Raw genomic sequence first — 19426 nt, 5'->3', positions numbered from 1 at the left:
TGAAAAAAAAAAAGTAGCCAAAAAAAAAAACTCAGTTTCTTAGTCTTCCACTATCTAGCAATTTCCAAGCATAATACTAAAGAAAACCCACTTCAACAATGCTTCAACAATGCTTAGTTCCACAAGAAAATTCGATTGGGATTTCATAACTGAGTTTTGGGATGGTACAATTGTCAAGACTCTGAAAAGCCTGGGCTTGAATTTAATCATTTGGAATCCTAGTTCTTTTATTCCCAATGGACACAAAAGAAGTACCTACTTCAGAGGTCATTGCCATATATAAAAGATAATCCATATTATGCTGCAAGACTGAGACATGGCAAAAACTATCAATAACATGGACCATCATTATTACCTTTACAGGGGCATCATATGATGACCATTAATCCTTCTTTTTCAGTATTCCCTATTAATTGCCATTTTACCAGTGATGTGGGAAGTTCCTTGAAGGTAGGAATCCTGTGGCTATCCTTCATAGGACCCAGTACAGAGCCGAGCTAATAATGATGATAATTACAATAATAAGAGTAATATTAACAACAATAATAGTAATAGCACCTAATAAGAGACTGTCCTTGTCCATATGGTTCTTACCTCAGGGGGATGTCCTTCAAATTGAGGTCGCTTGCAGTCAGGGTCATGATCACCCCAGTTTTCAAAAGACTGTGCACACTTATAAGGATGATTCTCTTTTATGCTCTTCTCTGTTTGGCCCCGGACAATTCCACTGAAACAAAGAAGGACAGTTTAAGGTAAAGAATTATGCAAGGTTGACAGCTAGAACCTGAGAATGAGGGTTTGCAAACCTTACCCCATGCCATGAATCCCTAAACAGATGATATAGATGATAAATAGGTGGTGTGTATACCAGAAGAGCTCAAAATAATTCCTCCGAATAAACTCCATTGATGAAGTTACCATGAGAATCAAAGCTATGGTGAGGATCACTCCAGAGAGACCGGCAATACTGGTGAAAGTCACATACAAGACTGTCTGTGAAAGGAGAAATGTCAGCCTGACATGATGTCCAACAAGGATATTTTGACCTTCCTACTCATGACCAGATCCCAGATGCTTTGCCATTGAGTCAACTCACCATGTCTGGGGACTGTATGGGATTTAGCCAAAAGCCCCCCTCTTTCTCATGATGTAGGCTGGAGAGAACAGAGGCAAGAGATACAGTTGTCTCATGTTGGCTTCTGCTGTAGCGTTCAAAGTTAAACAGGTGTGCAATGATGTGGATAGCTAAAAGGAAAGAGGTGTCTCAGGAACATTGTGGCAGGCACAACTCACTAAAATAAGAGAATCTCACATATAATACTAGTAGATTTCTGAGTCCATAGAAGGTGCCCAGTAATGCAGAGAGATCCAAGATCTTTTTATACCTACTCACTTCCCAAAGGAATAGAATGTAAGCTCCAGGAATCTAGGCCTAGAACAATGCATGACAAATAGTTCCAGGTGCTCAATATTTTTTGAATGTTTATATGCATGGGTAAATAAACTAGACCCTGAATACCCTGGAATTTGCAGTTTCACGGTTTCCTGAGTTACCTGTGAGTATGCAGATCATATATGCCACCAGCTTATGGAAGGTGAGGTTGTGATCCAATGACTTTCTCAGTGTGCGACTGCAAAACTACAAATATAAAGTGATTCTGGTCAGGTGCCACCATCCAGCCTTATGAAATTCACTAACCTCTAGCCAACTTGTCTTAGATATAGCATGCCAATCAATACCCACCCATCCTTACCCACCTTCTTAGTCACTAAAAGAGACCACTAGCTCCCATTCCTAGGGACTTGGTATTAGACTAACATCAAGGATATTGGGGTCTCTTTCTTTAATGTGGAAGTTAACCTAGGAGTAGCTGGGACTCACTGAGCAGGATCCTCTCAGGAAAGACAGCAAATTGCGACACACAGGAATCAGGATCAGCATGCTGTTAAAATTCAAGCAGAAAGCAGAGGCTCGGGCCACAGCCAATGCGGTCTAGAGTAGAGGAGAAGAGAGTCAGACTGCTACTTCATGTTAACTATCAGGTGAGCAATGACCCAGTCCACTTGTCTGAGATCTGCAAATTGACAAAGGTGCAGCTTCTTCCCCTCTTTCTCAGGCCATCAGGCCAGTCAGAAAATGTGCTGAGCTTATCACTGAACTAAGAAATTCCCATGACAGTGGTTTAGAAATATTTAACTATATATGAATTAGTATGAAAGAGAACAGGATTTAATGATTCCATGTTAGCAAATACATCCCATGGATATAATATTTTGAATGAGTACTTCTGTTTAATACACTTAATTATGATTTTATTATTTTTCATTCATAAGACAGTCTTCAGGATCATACATACTTTTTTTGTACTGGGGAATGAACTCAGGGATGCTTAACTACTGAGCTACATTCCCAACCTCTTTTGTTTTTTATTTTGAGTCAGGGTCTCATTAAGTTGCTTAAGGCCTCACTAAGTTACTTAGGGCCTCACTAAGTTGCTGAGGCTAGCCTCAAACTTGTGATCCTTCAGCCTCAGCCTCCCAAGTTGCTTGGATTATAGGCATATGCCATTATACCTGGCTTATATATAATTTTATATGCATTTTAAATAAAGCCCATATTTATAGGTATAATTACAGATGGTGACTATTTTATTCTCTTTTCTGTATGTTTTAATATTTACATTATAATCATGTAATATAATTGATAACAATAACTAAAAATTTAACCACTTGCTGGGTTGTGGCTCAGCAGTAGAGCACTTGCCTAGAACGTGTGAGGCACTGGATTTGTTCCTCAACACCACATAAAAATAAATAAATAAATAAAGGTATTGTGTCCAACAAAAACTAAATTTTTTTTAGAAATCTAACCACTTATATTTAAGATGTCTTTAACAATTGATTCAAGCTTGAGCAAGACTAGCAAACTCCTTGGAGTAAAATTCTCAAACTTAGGTAGAGATTTAAGAAGGGAGAACTTTTTTTGGGGGGGTAGGGACAGTGCCGGGGATTAAACCCAGAACCGAGTATATACTAGGCAAGCACTCTACCACTGAGCTACAAACCCAACTCTGGGAAGGGAGAACTTCCAAGAGCAGAATTTCAAGCTGAATTCCTAAGATGGCCAGGTGTCATAAATCAAGAACAACCTGGTAGAGCCGTAGAAGCTTCTAGAAAAGGAGACAAGAAGTGAATGCTTTACAGAAGCTCAACAACAAGCCTGATTAGGTATAGACTGGACAGAATATGCTCAACTTCATGGCAGCTAAACTTGACTACTCAACTCTGTGCCACTGGTTTCTGAGTCTGTGTCATGTACTTGAGACTGTAGCCTATGGAGTGTGACAATCTTGTAGTAGTGGTGGGGGTGGTGGCAGCAGCCAGGCAATTTTTGTTGCACATCAGTTGACTGCCAGTCTTACATGTGTGCCTGTCAAAGATTCGCTAGAAAGACAACTAAAGGTCATAGTTAAAAATTTCTCAGTCATTTCCTAATAATCTTTAAAGTACAAAACTATTTTTCCATACAACCTAAATCCAGGACAATGTAATATCACTTTGATAAGTGAGGTTGAGATTTGCCTAGGGTCCATAATGGTTTACAATGTAGGCAGTGCAATGAACAAGAGCTGCCCTACTGTTTTCCATTTCTGGCTCTTCCACATGACCTCTGTTTTCTCCCTCTGCTGAGTCACACTCTGACTGTTTTAGGTAGAGACAGCCTGTTCCATTTCAGAGTAAATTTTCTCTGCTCATCTCAGACATCCTGCATTTCCACATTGGTTCCCACAGCTTGCTTATTTGAGTCACAGAGGTTTCTTAAAGCTAAAATTGGCAAGTGAATTGAAAATGTAGGACTATAATTTCACAGCTCCATATTCTGGGGCAGCTATCTATATGGGATGAATTCTTTTTAGATAAAATCTTTTTTTTCTCCATTGCAGCACATTGAAATATCCCATTGTATATTCATTTCTCTATATCAACTCTCACTGATGTTATAATTGAAATTCTGCTATCATTAATGGCTCATCGACAATGAATTTAAACTCTTTCCTCTGCTACTTATTTTCTCTGCTTCATAGTGAATCAAATTGCTCTCTGTGTTCTCCCAAGGTGAGCATGAATTTAAGAAATACCCGATGGAATGATTAAATCAATGTGATGTACTGTTACTCTCTTCAAAGGCTGAGAGCTATATGTGGTGGTATAGTGGCAGTAAATATTTTAACAACCAGGTTTTTTTTTTTTTTTTGGTGGGGGGAGATTCCCAATTTCCAGCATTTGCCTATTTTGATGATGTAACTACTCCCACTACAGTAGATTTCAAGACACCAACTTGATATCACTGAACATCACTGCATGCAGAGTTGGGAAGAGATTCACACAACTGGATATTGCAAATTAGTATGAGTTGGTTCCAGCACACCACTGGTTAGGATCTCACATGGAAAGATACCTGAGATACATTAAGCATGGGAAGCATTTTGAGTTAAGATCTACCATATGAGCCTTTTTTTTTTTTATTTTAAAAAAGTATAAGTATCCTATCTTTGTTTATCAAAACTCATAGCATGTCCAGGGGTGGTGGCACATGCCTGTAATCCCCGCAGGCTGGGAGGCTGAGGCAGGAGGATTGCAAATTCAAAGCCAGTCTCAGCAATTTAGTGAGGCCCTAAGCAACTTAGCAAGACTCTGTCTCTAAAAAAAAAAGAAGAAGAAAACCTCATAGCACAACAAAAAAGCAAATTTCACTGTATGGAAATTAAAAACATTAGTACCTACCTCAAAAACAAAAACAAAAACAAAATCAATGTGATGCATTTGTGAGTGTATGTCAGCATATCTATATACACACCAAACTATTAATGGCGGTTTTCTTTATGCAACCATTAATGGGGAGAGGGATTAGAGGGGAATTTTCACATTTCACTTGTATACGTCTATGTGGCTTGGTCTCATTGAAAGTAATATTATCTATAATTAATTTATTTTTTAAAAAAAGACTTTCAAAATGATTTGTCCACAGGATATCAGTATGATTCATTTTTATGCTGCTGACTTTTCGTCATGAAGTAATCAAGCTCTTAATAACTAGTCACATTTATTGTATCATTCTGTTAATAAAAAGCTATTTTTAAAATGAATTAACATTTCCTTTGAAGTTTTAGTTTCTAAACAGGGATCAGCAGGGTGAAATAAACCATGAACAGAACATTCAAATTCATTGTGATCTCAACATGGATCCTTTGATTATGAAAAGAAAAGGATTTTTTAAAGGACAAGCTGTCTTTAAATATGTACATTGAGTGGGCCTTTGTGGGTAGCTATTGGAAAATAAGCACTATCAGGATAAAAGTGATTTAAACAAATCCCTAACCTGTTACTGCATAATAGACTAGAGATGGCAATCAAATTTGCTGTTCTAACCAGGTATGGAGGTGCATTAACTTGGGAAAAAACCAGCCTCACCTCCATACTACCTCTACACAGTGTGCCCAACCCACCCCCTCTTCCACACTTAATATGCTACTTTCCCAGACTTCTCCATTTGGTACATTAACCTGGCCCACCTTTCTGCAAGCGTAGGGTTCTGCAACACTACACATCTCCCAGGCCCCACATCCCTCTTGTTTTATAGAAAGAAGACGTTAGTACCCAGGAGTAGTTTTCTGATTATCTTCCTCTCTCTCTCTCTTTCCCTCCTTTCTTTTTTCCCAAACTCTTTCTTAAAATGATAAACAGGAGTTTGTAAGACAGGTAAAGTTTGCTCTGACTGAAGTAAAGGCAGAGGCAGTAACACTGCCCAGTTAGACTTCTCTCACACCATATAGGAGCACCTGAGTTTCTGGAAATCAGTTTGTTTGTTTTAATTTGGGGTACTAGGGATTGAACTCAGGGGCACTTGACCACTAAGCCACATTCCCAGCCCTATTTTGTATTTAGAGACTGGGTCTCACTGATTTGCTTAGCACCTTGCTTTTGCTGAGGCTAACTTTGAACTTGCAATCCTCCTGTCTCAGCCTCCTGAGCCTCTGGGATTACAGGCATGCACATTTGAAAAACACTGCCTAATAGTATGTTTTCTTTATGCAGCCTAGGGAGTGTGTCCTTAAAGACGGTTGTTATATTTACTAATAAAATTATAGTCCAGGAGTGGTAGTGCATGCCTGTAATCCCAGCAGCCCAGGATGCTGAGGCAGGAGGATCACAAGATCAAAGGCAGCCTCAGCAACTTACTGAGGTCCTAAGCAACTCAACAAGACCCTGTCTCTAAATAGAATATAAAAAAGGACTGGGGAGGTGGCTCAGGAATTAATCACTCCTGGGTTCAATCCCAGGCATAAACAAACAAACAAACAAACAAATAAATAAATATAAAATTATAGGCTGCCCAGCTAAATTTGAATTTCAGATATAAAAATAAATATTTTTGTATACCCATATTCCATATGATATTTGTAACACACTTATGTAAAAAATGATTCCTTGTTTTTCTGAAATTCAAACTTAAGTGGGCATCCTGTATTTTTTCTGGCAATCCTAGCCCTAGAGGAAATCAGAGCATTGGGTTACAAAGGAGCCAGAATCATATACCATGTATATGTATATCTCTCTCTACATATTCCAAGTGTAGTGGCACATGCCTATAATTCCCGCTACTCAGGCTGAGGCAGGAGGATTGCAAGTTCAAGATCCCTGGGTTAGTAAAACCCCCATCTAAAAATAATAGTGATTTATCACATCACAACTGTGATACTCACCCCAAGAATTTCTCTTGTGTAGTAGTACTTTTCTCCCATCTCATATTTCAGGAAGGCATGTACAAACAGAAAAACATTTAGCCCCAACCAGCCAACCTAGAGGAAGAATAAAACAAGCAAGGAAAACAGTGGAATTTGGAAAGGAGTAGATAAGGAATAGGAAGCAGTGTCACAATTCTGATTATTTTGTGTTTGTTTTTGTTTTAAATGTGTACAATCCTGCCAGTATCTAATCTACTTTCAGAGTAAGCTAACACTTCAAGGCATGCATTAGATGCTAATGACAGGGTCAGCAATCTAAGGTCCGTGGACCAAATATCTGATTTGTTACCTGTTTTGTACAACCTGCAAGCTCAAATTTTTTGTTTTTATTTTTTAAAAATTTTTTGCACTGCTGAGGATTGAACCCAGGTTCACATGCATGCCAGGCAAATGCTCTACCACTGAGTGTTTTCACAGTTTTAAACAGTTAAAAATAGCAAAAGAAGAATAATATTTCATGACATGAAAATTATATGAAATTCAAATTTCAGTGACCATAAACAAAGTGGTATTGGAACTAAACCACACCTACTCATTTCTGTAATGTTTATGGCTGTTTTTGTGATAGGATGGCAAAGTTGAGTAGCTGGGACAGAGACCACATGGCTCACAAAGCCTAAAATATATAGTATCTAGATATGTACTGAAACACTTGCCAATTCTTGGACTAGAGCTTTCAAACTATTGCACCTAAAAGATGGCAATAAGTGAATAAGTGAATTTCTGAAGAAACAAAGAGTAAATTTAGCATCTATAACAATACCCATCTGAAGTGCACTAAACCATTCCCAGCTGGCCCTGCCTCTTTAATTACACCCTGACATATATTTTCCTGTTTTTAGATTGTCTTTTTTTAAATTAACCTATTGTTACTTCTACTCATTTTAGCCCTTAAGACTGCTTTTGCCTGTCCAAAGCTCTGACCATATTGGCTAAGAAGGCAATTTGGAACCCAGTGCTCATTGCCTTAGAGACCAGCTAGTTGAGCTCTAGCCCAAGTTTGCAGGTGCTAGTCTGTAATTCAACAGGTCTTTATGGTACTGGGATACCTCTAGAATATATTCTTGGCATCAAGTTGGATAAGAACCATTTCATCCGACGATTAAAAGCCCTTTAGCCTAGGACATAGTTATTTCAGATTCACTAGATCTGGACCACTTGAAGACCTCTAGCAGCAAAGCATAGTGATTCCAAGTGTGAGAATGGAATCAAACTCCAATTTCTAGCACCACCACTTACTAGCTCTATGATTTAAGCTCTGTGATTAAAGCTCTCTGAACATCAATTTCTTCACCCATAAAAACAAGGATAATAGGGTTGGGCATGGTGAAGCTCATGCCCAACAGCTCAGGAGGCTGAGGCAGGAGGATCACAAGTTCAAAGCCAGCCTCAGTAATACTGAGGCCCTAAGCAACTTAGTGAGACCCCGTTCCAAAATAAAAAATTTAAAAAGGGTGATTAAGATGTGGATCAGTGGTTAAGCACCCCTGGGTTTAATCTCTGGTACCAAAAAAAAAAAAAAAGGAGTCTAATAACAAACTATCTCACAGTAATTATGTTAGTCTTAGATGAAATAATGCACTCAAAGTGATCAATGCAATGCTTTGTGCTTAGTAAGAGCTTGTTACACAGTTACATAGTTACATCCTTACAGAACTGACTTTGCCAATCATTTTCTTCCTGCCTCCTTTTTTCAGGATACTTTTCCAGAGTTGAGTATCTCCTAGAGTCTCTTCAACTCCAATAGAAAAAGAGAGTTGAAATCCACAGATACTTCAAAAATTTGAATAACAGAGAAGAGAAGCTCATTTAGAGGGAGCAGAACTATTTCATATTCTGAGAGGGACTCAGGAACAAAGAACTCTGCATCAGAGGTAGTTGTAGGCAAAGTAAATGATAAAATACAGTGGTATGTAGGAATAAGGAATTTCATTTCCCACCTTGGCTATCATTTTTCCCACTATGAATGGAAAAAAGCAATGAAATAAAAGACTTGGAAGAAGGAGGAGTAAAAATATTTTTGAGTGATTTATTCTTTATTTAAAATAATAGTGCATAGGAGTATATATCAGAAACAGCAAGAAGTCTGAAACTGCCAGCATGGTTGGTGGGGGGATGGAAATTCAGAGTTAAAGCATTAAATGTGAGTCATCACCACATGTGATGAATTCCCAGAGCAAAATTGAGAGGGATAGAGAAGAGGGGATTTTAGAGCAAATAACAACTTTATATTTGTAGCTAATTCACTTACTGCATTAATCCCCTGCTCCCCCACCAACCCACCCAAAGTCTAGAGAATAAATAATTTGAGCAAGGTCACTCAGTAGCATAAGTGAAATTATTGGCCAGGTTCTCTTTCTCTTAAACAAGTGCTCTTTCTGCTATCGTGAAAAAGGAACTAAACATAACATATTTAGTGTGAAAAATATAAGTGATGGAACAACCTGACAGCTCTTCGCCTTTTATTAAATGCAAAACAAACAATGCTGCAGGGGAATGCTACACTTTTCCCCAGGAGCACCTGGACAGTCCTATGGGCCCCAAAAGAAAAGCAAGAGAAAAGAAGACTCCCAGAAGAACAACGAATGAAGTCCTGGGAAAGTGAGGAAGGACCTGGAACCCTAGGGGCTTAGGCGTGGCTCAGAAATAGAAGAATGAAGTGGGGAAAGGTGTGTGTGTGTGTGTGTGTGTGTGTAAGAAAGGATCATGTAGGTATGATGATGAAGATGGAATTTGTAGGTGTCCTAAACATCAGGGAGCTGTGTTTGAGTGAGGACTCACCAGTCAATTCACTGTGTGGCATTTGGATTACTTTTCTTTGTAAAAATTAAGGAGTTGGTTTATATCTCCACTATGCAATGCTGTAGCCCCTACCCATATGTGATTGCTAAGCATTTGAAATGTGGCTATAGCTCTAACTGAGATGTGCTGTTGGTGTAAAATACACATAGAATCTCAAAGACAGAAAAAATTAAAGTATATAAATTATCTTAATATTTCCAACATTGATTACATCTGAAAGGATATTTTTATAAATTGGGTTAAAATTTATTTCACCTGGCCAGGTGTGGTGGCACACAACTGTAATCCCAGTGACTCTGGAGGCTGAGGCAGGAGGATTGCAATTTCAAAACCAGTCTCAGCAACTTAGCAAGGCCCCAAGAAACTTAGTGAGACCCTGTCTCAGAAGAAAAAATAAAAATGGCTGGGGATGTGGCTCAGTGGTAAAGCATACCTGGGTTTAATCCCTGGTACCAAAAACTTTTTTTCATCTCATTTACCTTTAGTCTAGTTACTAGAAAATTTAGCAATTACATGGGTGGGTCATAATATATTTCTAGTGGGTACTGCTGGGTCAAGATGGTCTCTAAGATCACATCCATCTGAAACATTTAATTATTTTATGAAATCTCAATGACAGCAATATAAAAAGGGGAGAAACTAAATGCTCCATGGCAACAGTTAGAAGTGGGATGGTGAAGAAAATAAGTCAGAGAATGAAAACAAATTGAAATCCCAAGTATGGCAACATGAACAATTGCATATATATTTTTCTGTCCCTGTTCTCTCTTCTGACCTAGAATTCAAGTTTCTAAATGTTAATTGGCCTTGATGAGCCCAATGATTGCCACCAACTTTTTTACTTTTTAATAATTTTACAAATATTAACAAACATGATGTCTCCTGTGTTAACATTCCTAACTAATAGGAAGTGAAACATCACTTACCAGAAACAAAACTGCAAACCAGTGGTTAACCACCCAGTTTCCCATTGTCAAGAAGTGGTTTGGAGCCTGTCTAGGCACAAAGCAGATTCAGCAATCTGAATTTGGAAGAGGTTCTTCAGGGTTGGGACTTCTGTCCAGTTCTGAGTCTTTTGAATCTTTAAGATGTGAACAGTGCACACCTACCCAGAAATGACTAAGTATATTCTGCCTTCCTCCTTTGGACGGAACTATGTTATCAGTTTAGGTAGACCAACCCTACATAGAATAACCACCGGGGGGTTTTCCCTGTTAGGGATTTTACACCTTCAGGAAATAGCAATCTTCTTGGGTGAAAATATTCTTGCTCATCATCTTATCAACATGACCTAATGTGAAGCATTACTTTCCTTGATAAGAGCTTTGTTATAGTTTCTAACAAGAAAAATAAATAGGCTGAGATTATACTCAGATTACCTAAGGAGAAGCAGAGAGGGAAGTATGTGTTTCAAAGAAGCTGCTTTGAGTTGGGCTTTTGGAAGAATTGTCCTATTTGCCAGCTGTCACTTGAACCTCGGCCTGAATAGCTCAGAAATTTTAGTATAACAGTTTCTATGGAGGATGATCCATGATTGATGGATATGACAATAGCTCTGAGGAAAACTTCACTGGCTGAAAGGACAAACAGAGTAAGAGAAAAATTAACAGTATAAATACATGCTTTAGTTCAAAACAGAGGCAGAACACTCAGAATAAGGGAGATAATTGTCTTCTAGTGTGATGGATTAGATAGAGTTGTATGTTCAGCTCAGGGCACTATTTTTTTCCTTTTATAAAATGGTGAAATATACATTGAAATTATATAAAGCATATATATATGTATCTTAAAGAATAATTTTAAGGAATGACTATCTATGTTCTCCCCACCAGGTTTTCCAGTGTTTTAAAGATCCCAGTGTGAGCCAGGTGTGGTGGCACATGCCTGTTATCCCAGCTATTCGGGAGGCTGAGGCAGGAAGATCAAGAGTCCAAAGTCAGCCTCAGTAACTTAGCAAGGCCCTAATCGACTTAGCGAGACACTGTCTCAAAAAAATAATTAAAAAGGCTGGGAATTTGCTCAGTGGTTAAGTGCACCTGGGTTCAATCCCCGGTGAAAGAAAGAAAAGGAAAAGGAGAGGGAAGGAAAGGAAAAGAAGAGGAAAGAAAAGGAAAGGAAAGAGAAAAAGAAAAGATTGCAGTCTGTCCCTCTTTTTCTCCTCCTCCTCTCCCATCAGAAGAAACCTAAACTTTGGGTTAATTATTCCCTTGCTTTTGTTTATAGTTTTACTAACTTTAAATACATCTCTAAACAATATTTAGTTTTTCCTCTTTTGAACTTTTTGGAAATGGAAACCAACTGAATGTATGTATGTTTGTGATTTGTTTCTTTCAACATTGCTTTTTTGAGATTCATACATGTTGGTACATGTAGTAGCAGTTTGTTTACATTGCAATTTAAAGTGTCATTGCATGAATATACCTTAATTAATTTATTCATTCTACTATTGATGGGTAGGATGATGGAATAATTTTAATGGAATGACACTTATGTGTTTGTCTAAGGTATATACCCAGGAGTGGAATTCTTGGGTCCTGAGATTTGCACATGTTCAACTGTAGTACATATTGCCAAAGTCTGTTCCAAAGTGTTAACATAAATGAACACTCCAGTGAGTTTTGGATGAGTTGTACTTTCTGCACATGTTAACCAACACTTGGTATTCTCCAAATCTTATTAGTTTTCTTTATTTTTTAAATTGTTTTTAGTTGTAGATGGACACTATACCTTTATCTTATTTATTAATTTTTATATGGTGCTGAGGATCGAGCCTAGTGCCTCACAGGTGCTAGGCAAGCACTCTACCACTGAGTCACAACTCCAGCCCAAGAACTTATTAGTTTTATAGCAAGTGTAAACACTATTTTATAATTATTTTAATTTGCATTTCCCTGATAACTAATGGGCATCTTTCAATACAACCACTGGTCATTTGAGTTTTCTCTTTTAATAAGTGCCTTTTCTAGTTCATGGCCTTTATTTCTATTGGTCTAGTTTTTTTGTGGGGGCAGGTACTGAGGATTGAACTCAGGGGCACTCCAACCACTGAGCAACATCCCCAGCCCTATTTTGTATTTTATTTAGAGACAGGGTCTCACTGAGTTGCTTAGCGCCTCGAGGTTTCTGAGGCTGGCTTTGAACTCTCGATCCTCCTGCCTCAGCCTCCTGAGCAACTGTTTCCAGCTCTATTGGTCTACTTTTAAAGTTCTATTTACAATCTGATATTAGTCCTTTACTGGTTATGTTTATGGCTTCTCTTTTCACTCAATACTATTTTCTGATAAATAGTTCTTAGTTTTAATGTACTCTGATTACCAGTATTTTCCTTCATTTATGAGATATACTTTGTGTCTTTTTTTCAGAAATCCATTACTATCCTCGATCAAGATAGTATATTTCCTTCTAAAATTTTTTATTTTTGCTTTTTTACATTTATATTTTGAATTCACATGGGTTTTTTTCTTTAATGTATAGTGTGAAAGTTTCAATGGACTATTTTTCACATGGAAAACTAATCATCCCAGCACCATTTTTGAAAAGTACACTTTCTTTATTAATGTAAAATGTCATTTCTATCATATATCAAATGTCTACATACATGTAAGCTTGTTCTTGAGCTCTCTATTCAATTCTTTCATGCTACTGCCCTAATTCATATTAATTACTATGGTTTTATAATAAGTCTTAATATCTGATAGGACAGATTTTCCCACCTTGCTCTTCAAGAGTTTTTTGAATACTCTTGGCCTTTTGTACTTTCCTGTAATGTTAATTCCTAAATATTGTACATATTTTATGCAATTTTAAATTCTATATTTTTATTTTAATTGGGCTGTTATATAGATGCAACTGGTTTTTATACATTGATTTTTATTTCTGTCAACAGTTCTAAACTCATTTGTCAATTCTAGCAATATTTCTGTATTTAGTCTTTATTATTTTATATAACCACAGTTATAGTTTTGGCTCTAATCATGGTTTTTCTTCCTTCCCTATTCTTACATCTTTTATTTGTTTTTCTTGGGTTACTGGACTCAATATAACATCTAGTACAAAGTTGAACAAAAGCAGTAATAGTGATCCCTTGCCTAACTTCCAGTCTCAAAGAGGATTCTTTCTTCCACCCTTAAGTAGAATGTTTATTGTGAGTTTGAGTAGATACCCAGCTACAAATTCTTACTTTACTTTGTATTAGTCACAAAAGAGAATATTTATTTTTAAAAAAGAAAATAAATCGTAGCGCATTTTAACAGTCTTATTAAGGTATAATTTATATACCATAAATTTTTTTTCATTGTAAAAATACAGCTCAATATACAACATATTTTGTAGTTTTTTAAAAAATATTTTTAGATGTTGATGGACCTTTATTTTATTCATTTACTTATACGTGGTGCTGAAGATTGAACCCAGTGCTTTACACATGCCAGGCAAGCACTCTACCACCAAGCCACAACCCCAACTATAAGTTATTTTTAAAAGCTGAAAAATCTCTTTAATATCACAAGCCCGATAAAATAACATTTCATTAGCTGCCTAACACACCTACAGCACAGTGTCAGACAATGCTGAGTGAAATTAGCACAGCAGATGGTAGGAGCATTTCTTGAAGCCATTCTTACACTAAAGTAGCTAGAAATCAGTTCACTATGCACAGAAGTGTCAGAGAACCATACAGTGTATATTCTCCTAAACTCAAACTAAATGTACCACCAACACAACATCCTTTAGCTGTCTTCTGAAATGCTTGTGGTCATTCCAGGATCACTAGATGTGAGGGGAAGTGTAACAATTAATTTGAAGTGGAAAGAGGCAGTCATTTTAACCACTTGTCATGAAAATATCTTCCTTTTGCAAATTGTATAAAAACAGTTGATAAGGCAAAGACCATACCTTTAAAAAGAAACTAAAGTTTCTTTGTGGGAGGGTGATCAAGATGGTATAATGATTGAAAAGCATCTGTATTTGGAGGAGTTAAAGATTTTCAGGAATTTAGCCAGGAAAAGAGATTGGTCATGGATATGAGTTTACACATATTTTTTTCAGAGGTCTAGATTATGCTGTATGTGAACCCAAGGGGTCTACTTAAGAATGGAGGCTCTACAATATCAAGCCCATTCAAACAGAGGCATGGGAAAAGGTGACAGCCAGCCAAGACAATCAGCCAACCCAGCAGTTTTATCAACCTCCACAGACTCAGGACTAATAAGAAAAGAGTCATTTGAAGAAAGGAGCCACTGACTGAAACATCCTGGTCAAAACCTGTTGATAGAACGTCTACTTTCTCGGCAGAGTAAGATGCAGCCATGGTGGATATTTTTATCTGAAGAAAGAAAAAGCAGATTTTTAGGGAGAAAACTTTCACATATAATGAATGGGGAAAATACTGAGTTAAATGAAGCGAAAACTTTTATAAGTGAAAGAATTTTTTTCTTTTGCCTATCAATAAAACCATTGTGCTATTATTTAAAAAAAAAAGAAGAGGGCTGAGGATATAGCTCAGTTGGTAGCATGCTTGCCTCACGAGCACGAGGCCCTGGGTTCCAATCCCTAGCACTGCAAAAAATTTTTTTTAAAAAATAAAGTAACACATTTTTGTTCAATATAAAACAATTTTTTAACACAGATGTTCAAAGAAGTAAAGATAGTGACTTTCATCTTACCGGAGATGTTCAAGGAAAAATGGACAATTCCTTGCTAGCTATTTTACAGTAGAAATATCATCACCAAATGTATGGTTAATTAAATATCTTTTAAGTATCCTCCAACCTTGAGATCCTGTAATTCAGAAGAGAATGACATATAATCCAGATGAAAATGTATGTTTTATCTAAAGGATTATAAATACCATGCTGAAATGGATCTCTGTGCCTGTGGTTGGGTCCCCCATTTCCAATATCAGAGTATTAGGAAGTCAATTGCTAAGTTGGTGAGCATGGAATTTGGACAAAGACAGTTAGATGATCATAATGGAAAACTTTACTAAGCTGCTGTAGCAGGATCAGTTGAACTTCTTCAATATAAGATTAGACCAGTTACTTCAAAAATATTCATGCCTCAAATCTGGACACACTGACATTTTTTACTGTCATCTCCCTTTTGTTTAAATTATACAAGAATTGCTTTCTTTCTGTTGGCTTCAGACATACAATAGTCTCCCTCCACCCTGTGTTGTTTCACCAGACTGTCTTAGTGTTTGCATTTCCCAGGTTTATAGATTATTTGACATTGATTAAATTTGAGGGTGACTGCTTCCTGGAGATATCTAGGGAGTATTTAAATGTATCAGTAACTTATCCACAGTCATAACGTAGGCTACAGTGTTTTTGAAAGACTTCCTGTAAACGGTTGATCCCACCCATGGTAGATGGATTCTTGTAAGTTGTGAACAAAGAACCCTTCCCTGACTTACCTGTACTATCTTCTTCCTGATCACTTGTCTTGGTCGTCATTTGTCCTAAACTTACCTTTGCAGTTACATTCTTGTACACCTCTTCCAGGAATTAATATGTAACAGATGGTGTTGAATTACTTTTCAGTTTAAACATGTGCTTAGGATACCAAAAAAACTTCTTTAAAAAGTTTTTAAAGAATTTGATGGGAGGCATTTTTAAAAGAAAATTGTAAGTACTCATGATGGGAAAAATATGGTACTTTGTTGTACTTATTTTATTGTTTAATTCGAATTCATAGAAGATAGTGTTGGGAAGACATCTTTTTCCTCTTAGATCTTAGCGCCTTTAAACATATTATTCTGGTCTTAATAACTGTGTCCAAAGTGAAACATCCCATATAATAAGAGCGATTGATGCATGTGGAATCATTTGAAATCAATTCTTTTCAGTTTGTTGAAGCAGACCTCATCAAACTAGCCAGTCTTAAAGACAACACACTATGATAGAGCTGGGTTTGGCCCCCTGCTCCCCACTTGTTATTGATACTGCCTTGGAAAAGTCTAACTCTTCTAGACTTCAGTTCCTTCATCTGTAACTTAGTGTACTGGATGGATAAAGTATCCAAATAGTAGCCCATATTTTTTATTGGTTCTTTTTGGTTATACATGACAGCAGAATACATTTTGAAATAATTATACAAGCATGGAATATATCTCATTCTAGCTAGAGTCCCATTCTTATAAATGTACATGGTGGTGGAATTTACTGTAAGGTTTTCATATATAAACATGGGCAAATTATGTCAGATTCATTCCATTGTCTTTCCTTTGCTTATCCCCCTGACCTTCCCTCCATTCCCCATTGTTCAATCTACTGCACTTCTATTCTTCCCCTCACCGCCCCCCTTTTCTGTGGTTTAGCTTCCATATATCAGAGAAAACATTATACCTTGGGATTTGGGGGACTGGATTATTTCAGTTAGCATAATATTCTCCAAATTCATCAATTTGCTGGCAAATGTCATAAAGTCATTCTTCTTTATGACAGAGTAATACTCCATTGTGTATATATACCACATTTTCTTTCATCTGTTGAAGGGCACCTAGGTTGGTTTCATAGCCTAGCTATTGTGAATTGAGCTGCTATGAACATTCGTATGGCTATATCACTGTAATATGCTGATTTTAAGTCCTTTGGGTATATAACAAGCAGTGGGATAACTGGGTCAAATGGTGGTTCCATTCCAAGTTTTCTGAGGAATCTCCACACTGCTTTCCAGAGTGGCTGCACTAATTTGCAGTCCCACCAGCAATCCTTGCCAATATTGGCCTATATTGATAGGCAGAAGTCAAAGTGGTGGTAATGAAGAGGTAGTGAGGCAGTATGGTATAGTGGTAACATCCATCTTCTATGAATTTGAATTTAAAATAATTATAAACAATAAAGTAAGCAAAATAAAGTACCACTTTTTTCCTTTTTTTTAACATGGCAAGGGGGAATGAAGATCATAAACAGACTCCAGAACCAGTCTACCTAGGTTTGAAGTCTGCCTCATTATACTTACCTGCAAAATGGGTTGTCGTGATAATTAAATGAGTTAAAATATGTAAAGCAATTTGAATAGTACCTGACATATAAAAGCACTCCATAGCTGCTTGCTGTGATGATGATGATAATGATGGTAATCACTAAGAAAATATAAGCAAGGAGCTGGACTTGGTGGCACATGTCCATAATCCCAGCTACTCAGGAGGATGAGGCAGGAGAATTACAATTCCAAAACAGTCACAAAATCTTAGTGAGGCCCCGTCTCAAAATTCAAAAACAAAAAGGGTTGGGGATGTAGCCCAGTGGTAGAGTACCCCTAAATTCAATTTCCAGTATAAGAAGAAGTAGAGGGGGGAGAAGGTGAAGGCAAAGATAAAGAAGAAGAGGAACCAAGTCCAATGTTATTCTTTTGCCACTGAAAAAGGAACAGAAACTATAGGTCAGAGGCCATAATTATATAAACTGTAAGATTTTGGAGTCTTCTCTAAAATCTGTTAGTTTTATCACTTGTTTTCTCCAGAGTGTCAGATTAATCTTAAAATTAAAAGAGCCTATGTGTTTGGTTTCAATGGCAGCCAAGAAAGTGTGCAGGTGGGGAAACTGTCTCATTCTGAAGCCAGGCTTGGACAGTTACCAAAAGGAGAGAAAAAAGGCTGTGTCCCTGTAGTTGGAAAGAGCAAAGAACATGGGAAGTGGCCCTAGACTTGGAAAGGGGCCTGTGGACTCAGTAGTGGAAATATACATGTGATTCTGTCTTCCTGACTTCTCTCACAGGGCTGTGGTAAGCAACAAATGAGCTGATGTGTACAACAGTGCTTTTTAAGCTTCTCAGTGCTACAAACATCACTTGAATAGCACTGAGTACTTTCAGGTACAACTGCTACATTGAAAGCCTGCACTCAAAAGTGTATATGTAAAGCTGGGCATGGTAGTGTAGTCCTGTAATCCGAAAGACTCAGGAGGATGAGGCAGAAGGATCAAAAGTTTGAGGCCAGCCTCAGCAAATTAGCAAGGCCCTCAGCAACTTAGTCAACTCTATCTCAAAATATAAATAAATAAATAAATTTATTTGGGATGTAGCTCAATGTTGAAGTGCCCCTGGGTTCAATCCCCAGTACCAAAAAAAAAAAGTTATAAAAAAGCCCCAAAACAAAATTCAGGTCTTGCCTCCTGCCTTTCAGTATGAGGGCTCAAACCCAGGGCCTTTCTCATGTTAAGCAAGTGCTCTACCACTGAACTGCATCCCCAACCCTTTTAATATTTTATTTTGAAACAGTCTCATTAAGTTGCCCAGGCTGCCCTTGAACTTGTGATCCTCCTGCCTCAGCTTCCAGAGTAACTGAGATTACAGGCGTTGGCCACCATGCCCTGCTGGTCTCACCCTTTCTAACTAATTAAGCAAGTTCTGCCTCTTCCAGGAAGCTTTTTCTGATCAGCTCAGTAATCATACCACACCCTCTTCTAATTTTCATAGCAAGAGTTCCTCTTACCTCTTTTGTAGCCTTTGAAATCTTCTGTTATTTACCTTTTTCTGAATGAGTCCTCTCTCATCCTCATTGCCCCTTAAGACAGAACACAAAACTCTCTACACACATTAGGTGTTCAATAAACATTTGTCAAATTGTGATGTGATAAGCAGAACTATGTCTCCCCCAAAATGTTCACATCCTAAGCCCTGGAACCTGTGAAAATGTGACCTTTGGCAAAAAGGAATGTAGGTTGAAGGTGGAATTAGGGTGACTAATCAGCTGACCTCAAACTAGGATTATATGAATGGGCCTAATGTAATCATGAGAATCCTTTAAAAATAAAAAAAGAGAGGCAGATAAAGGTCAGAGTGAGTGACATGAGAAAAACACAATCTGCTGTTGCTAA

At 37.5% G+C, this 19426-nt stretch overlaps 1 protein-coding gene across 6 annotated transcripts in view; it reads right to left on the bottom strand.

Annotated features, from left to right (window-relative positions):
• NOX1 (NADPH oxidase 1) overlaps positions 1-16743 on the bottom strand; it is a 33680-nt gene extending 16937 nt beyond the window's left edge. For 3 of the 6 annotated variants that reach the window (XR_013761145.1, XM_079124066.1, XM_079124065.1), the window contains exons 1-7: positions 10535-10669; positions 6765-6860; positions 1883-1993; positions 1555-1639; positions 1097-1245; positions 812-993; positions 595-727 (exon numbers count right to left, since the gene is read on the bottom strand). Coding sequence is in view for 5 of the 6 variants with exons in the window: in XM_079124066.1 (XP_078980192.1) it covers positions 595-727; positions 812-993; positions 1097-1245; positions 1555-1639; positions 1883-1993; positions 6765-6860; positions 10535-10579 (801 nt within the window). In the remaining variant the exon portion in view is untranslated. Of the gene's footprint in view, positions 1-594; positions 728-811; positions 994-1096; positions 1246-1554; positions 1640-1861; positions 1994-6764; positions 6861-10534; positions 10670-15271 lie in introns of those variants that run through there. The other 3 variants (XM_079124067.1, XM_079124068.1, XM_079124069.1) reach the window with 3 other exon arrangements.
• Positions 16744-19426: the final 2683 nt, after the last annotated feature.

This window comes from Sciurus vulgaris (assembly GCF_902686455.1).
Source record: "Sciurus vulgaris genome assembly, chromosome: X".
NCBI classification, from domain to species: domain Eukaryota; kingdom Metazoa; phylum Chordata; class Mammalia; order Rodentia; family Sciuridae; genus Sciurus; species Sciurus vulgaris.
The sequence above is the reverse complement of the archived record's forward strand: the minus strand, read 5'-3'. Positions and strand labels throughout refer to the sequence as shown.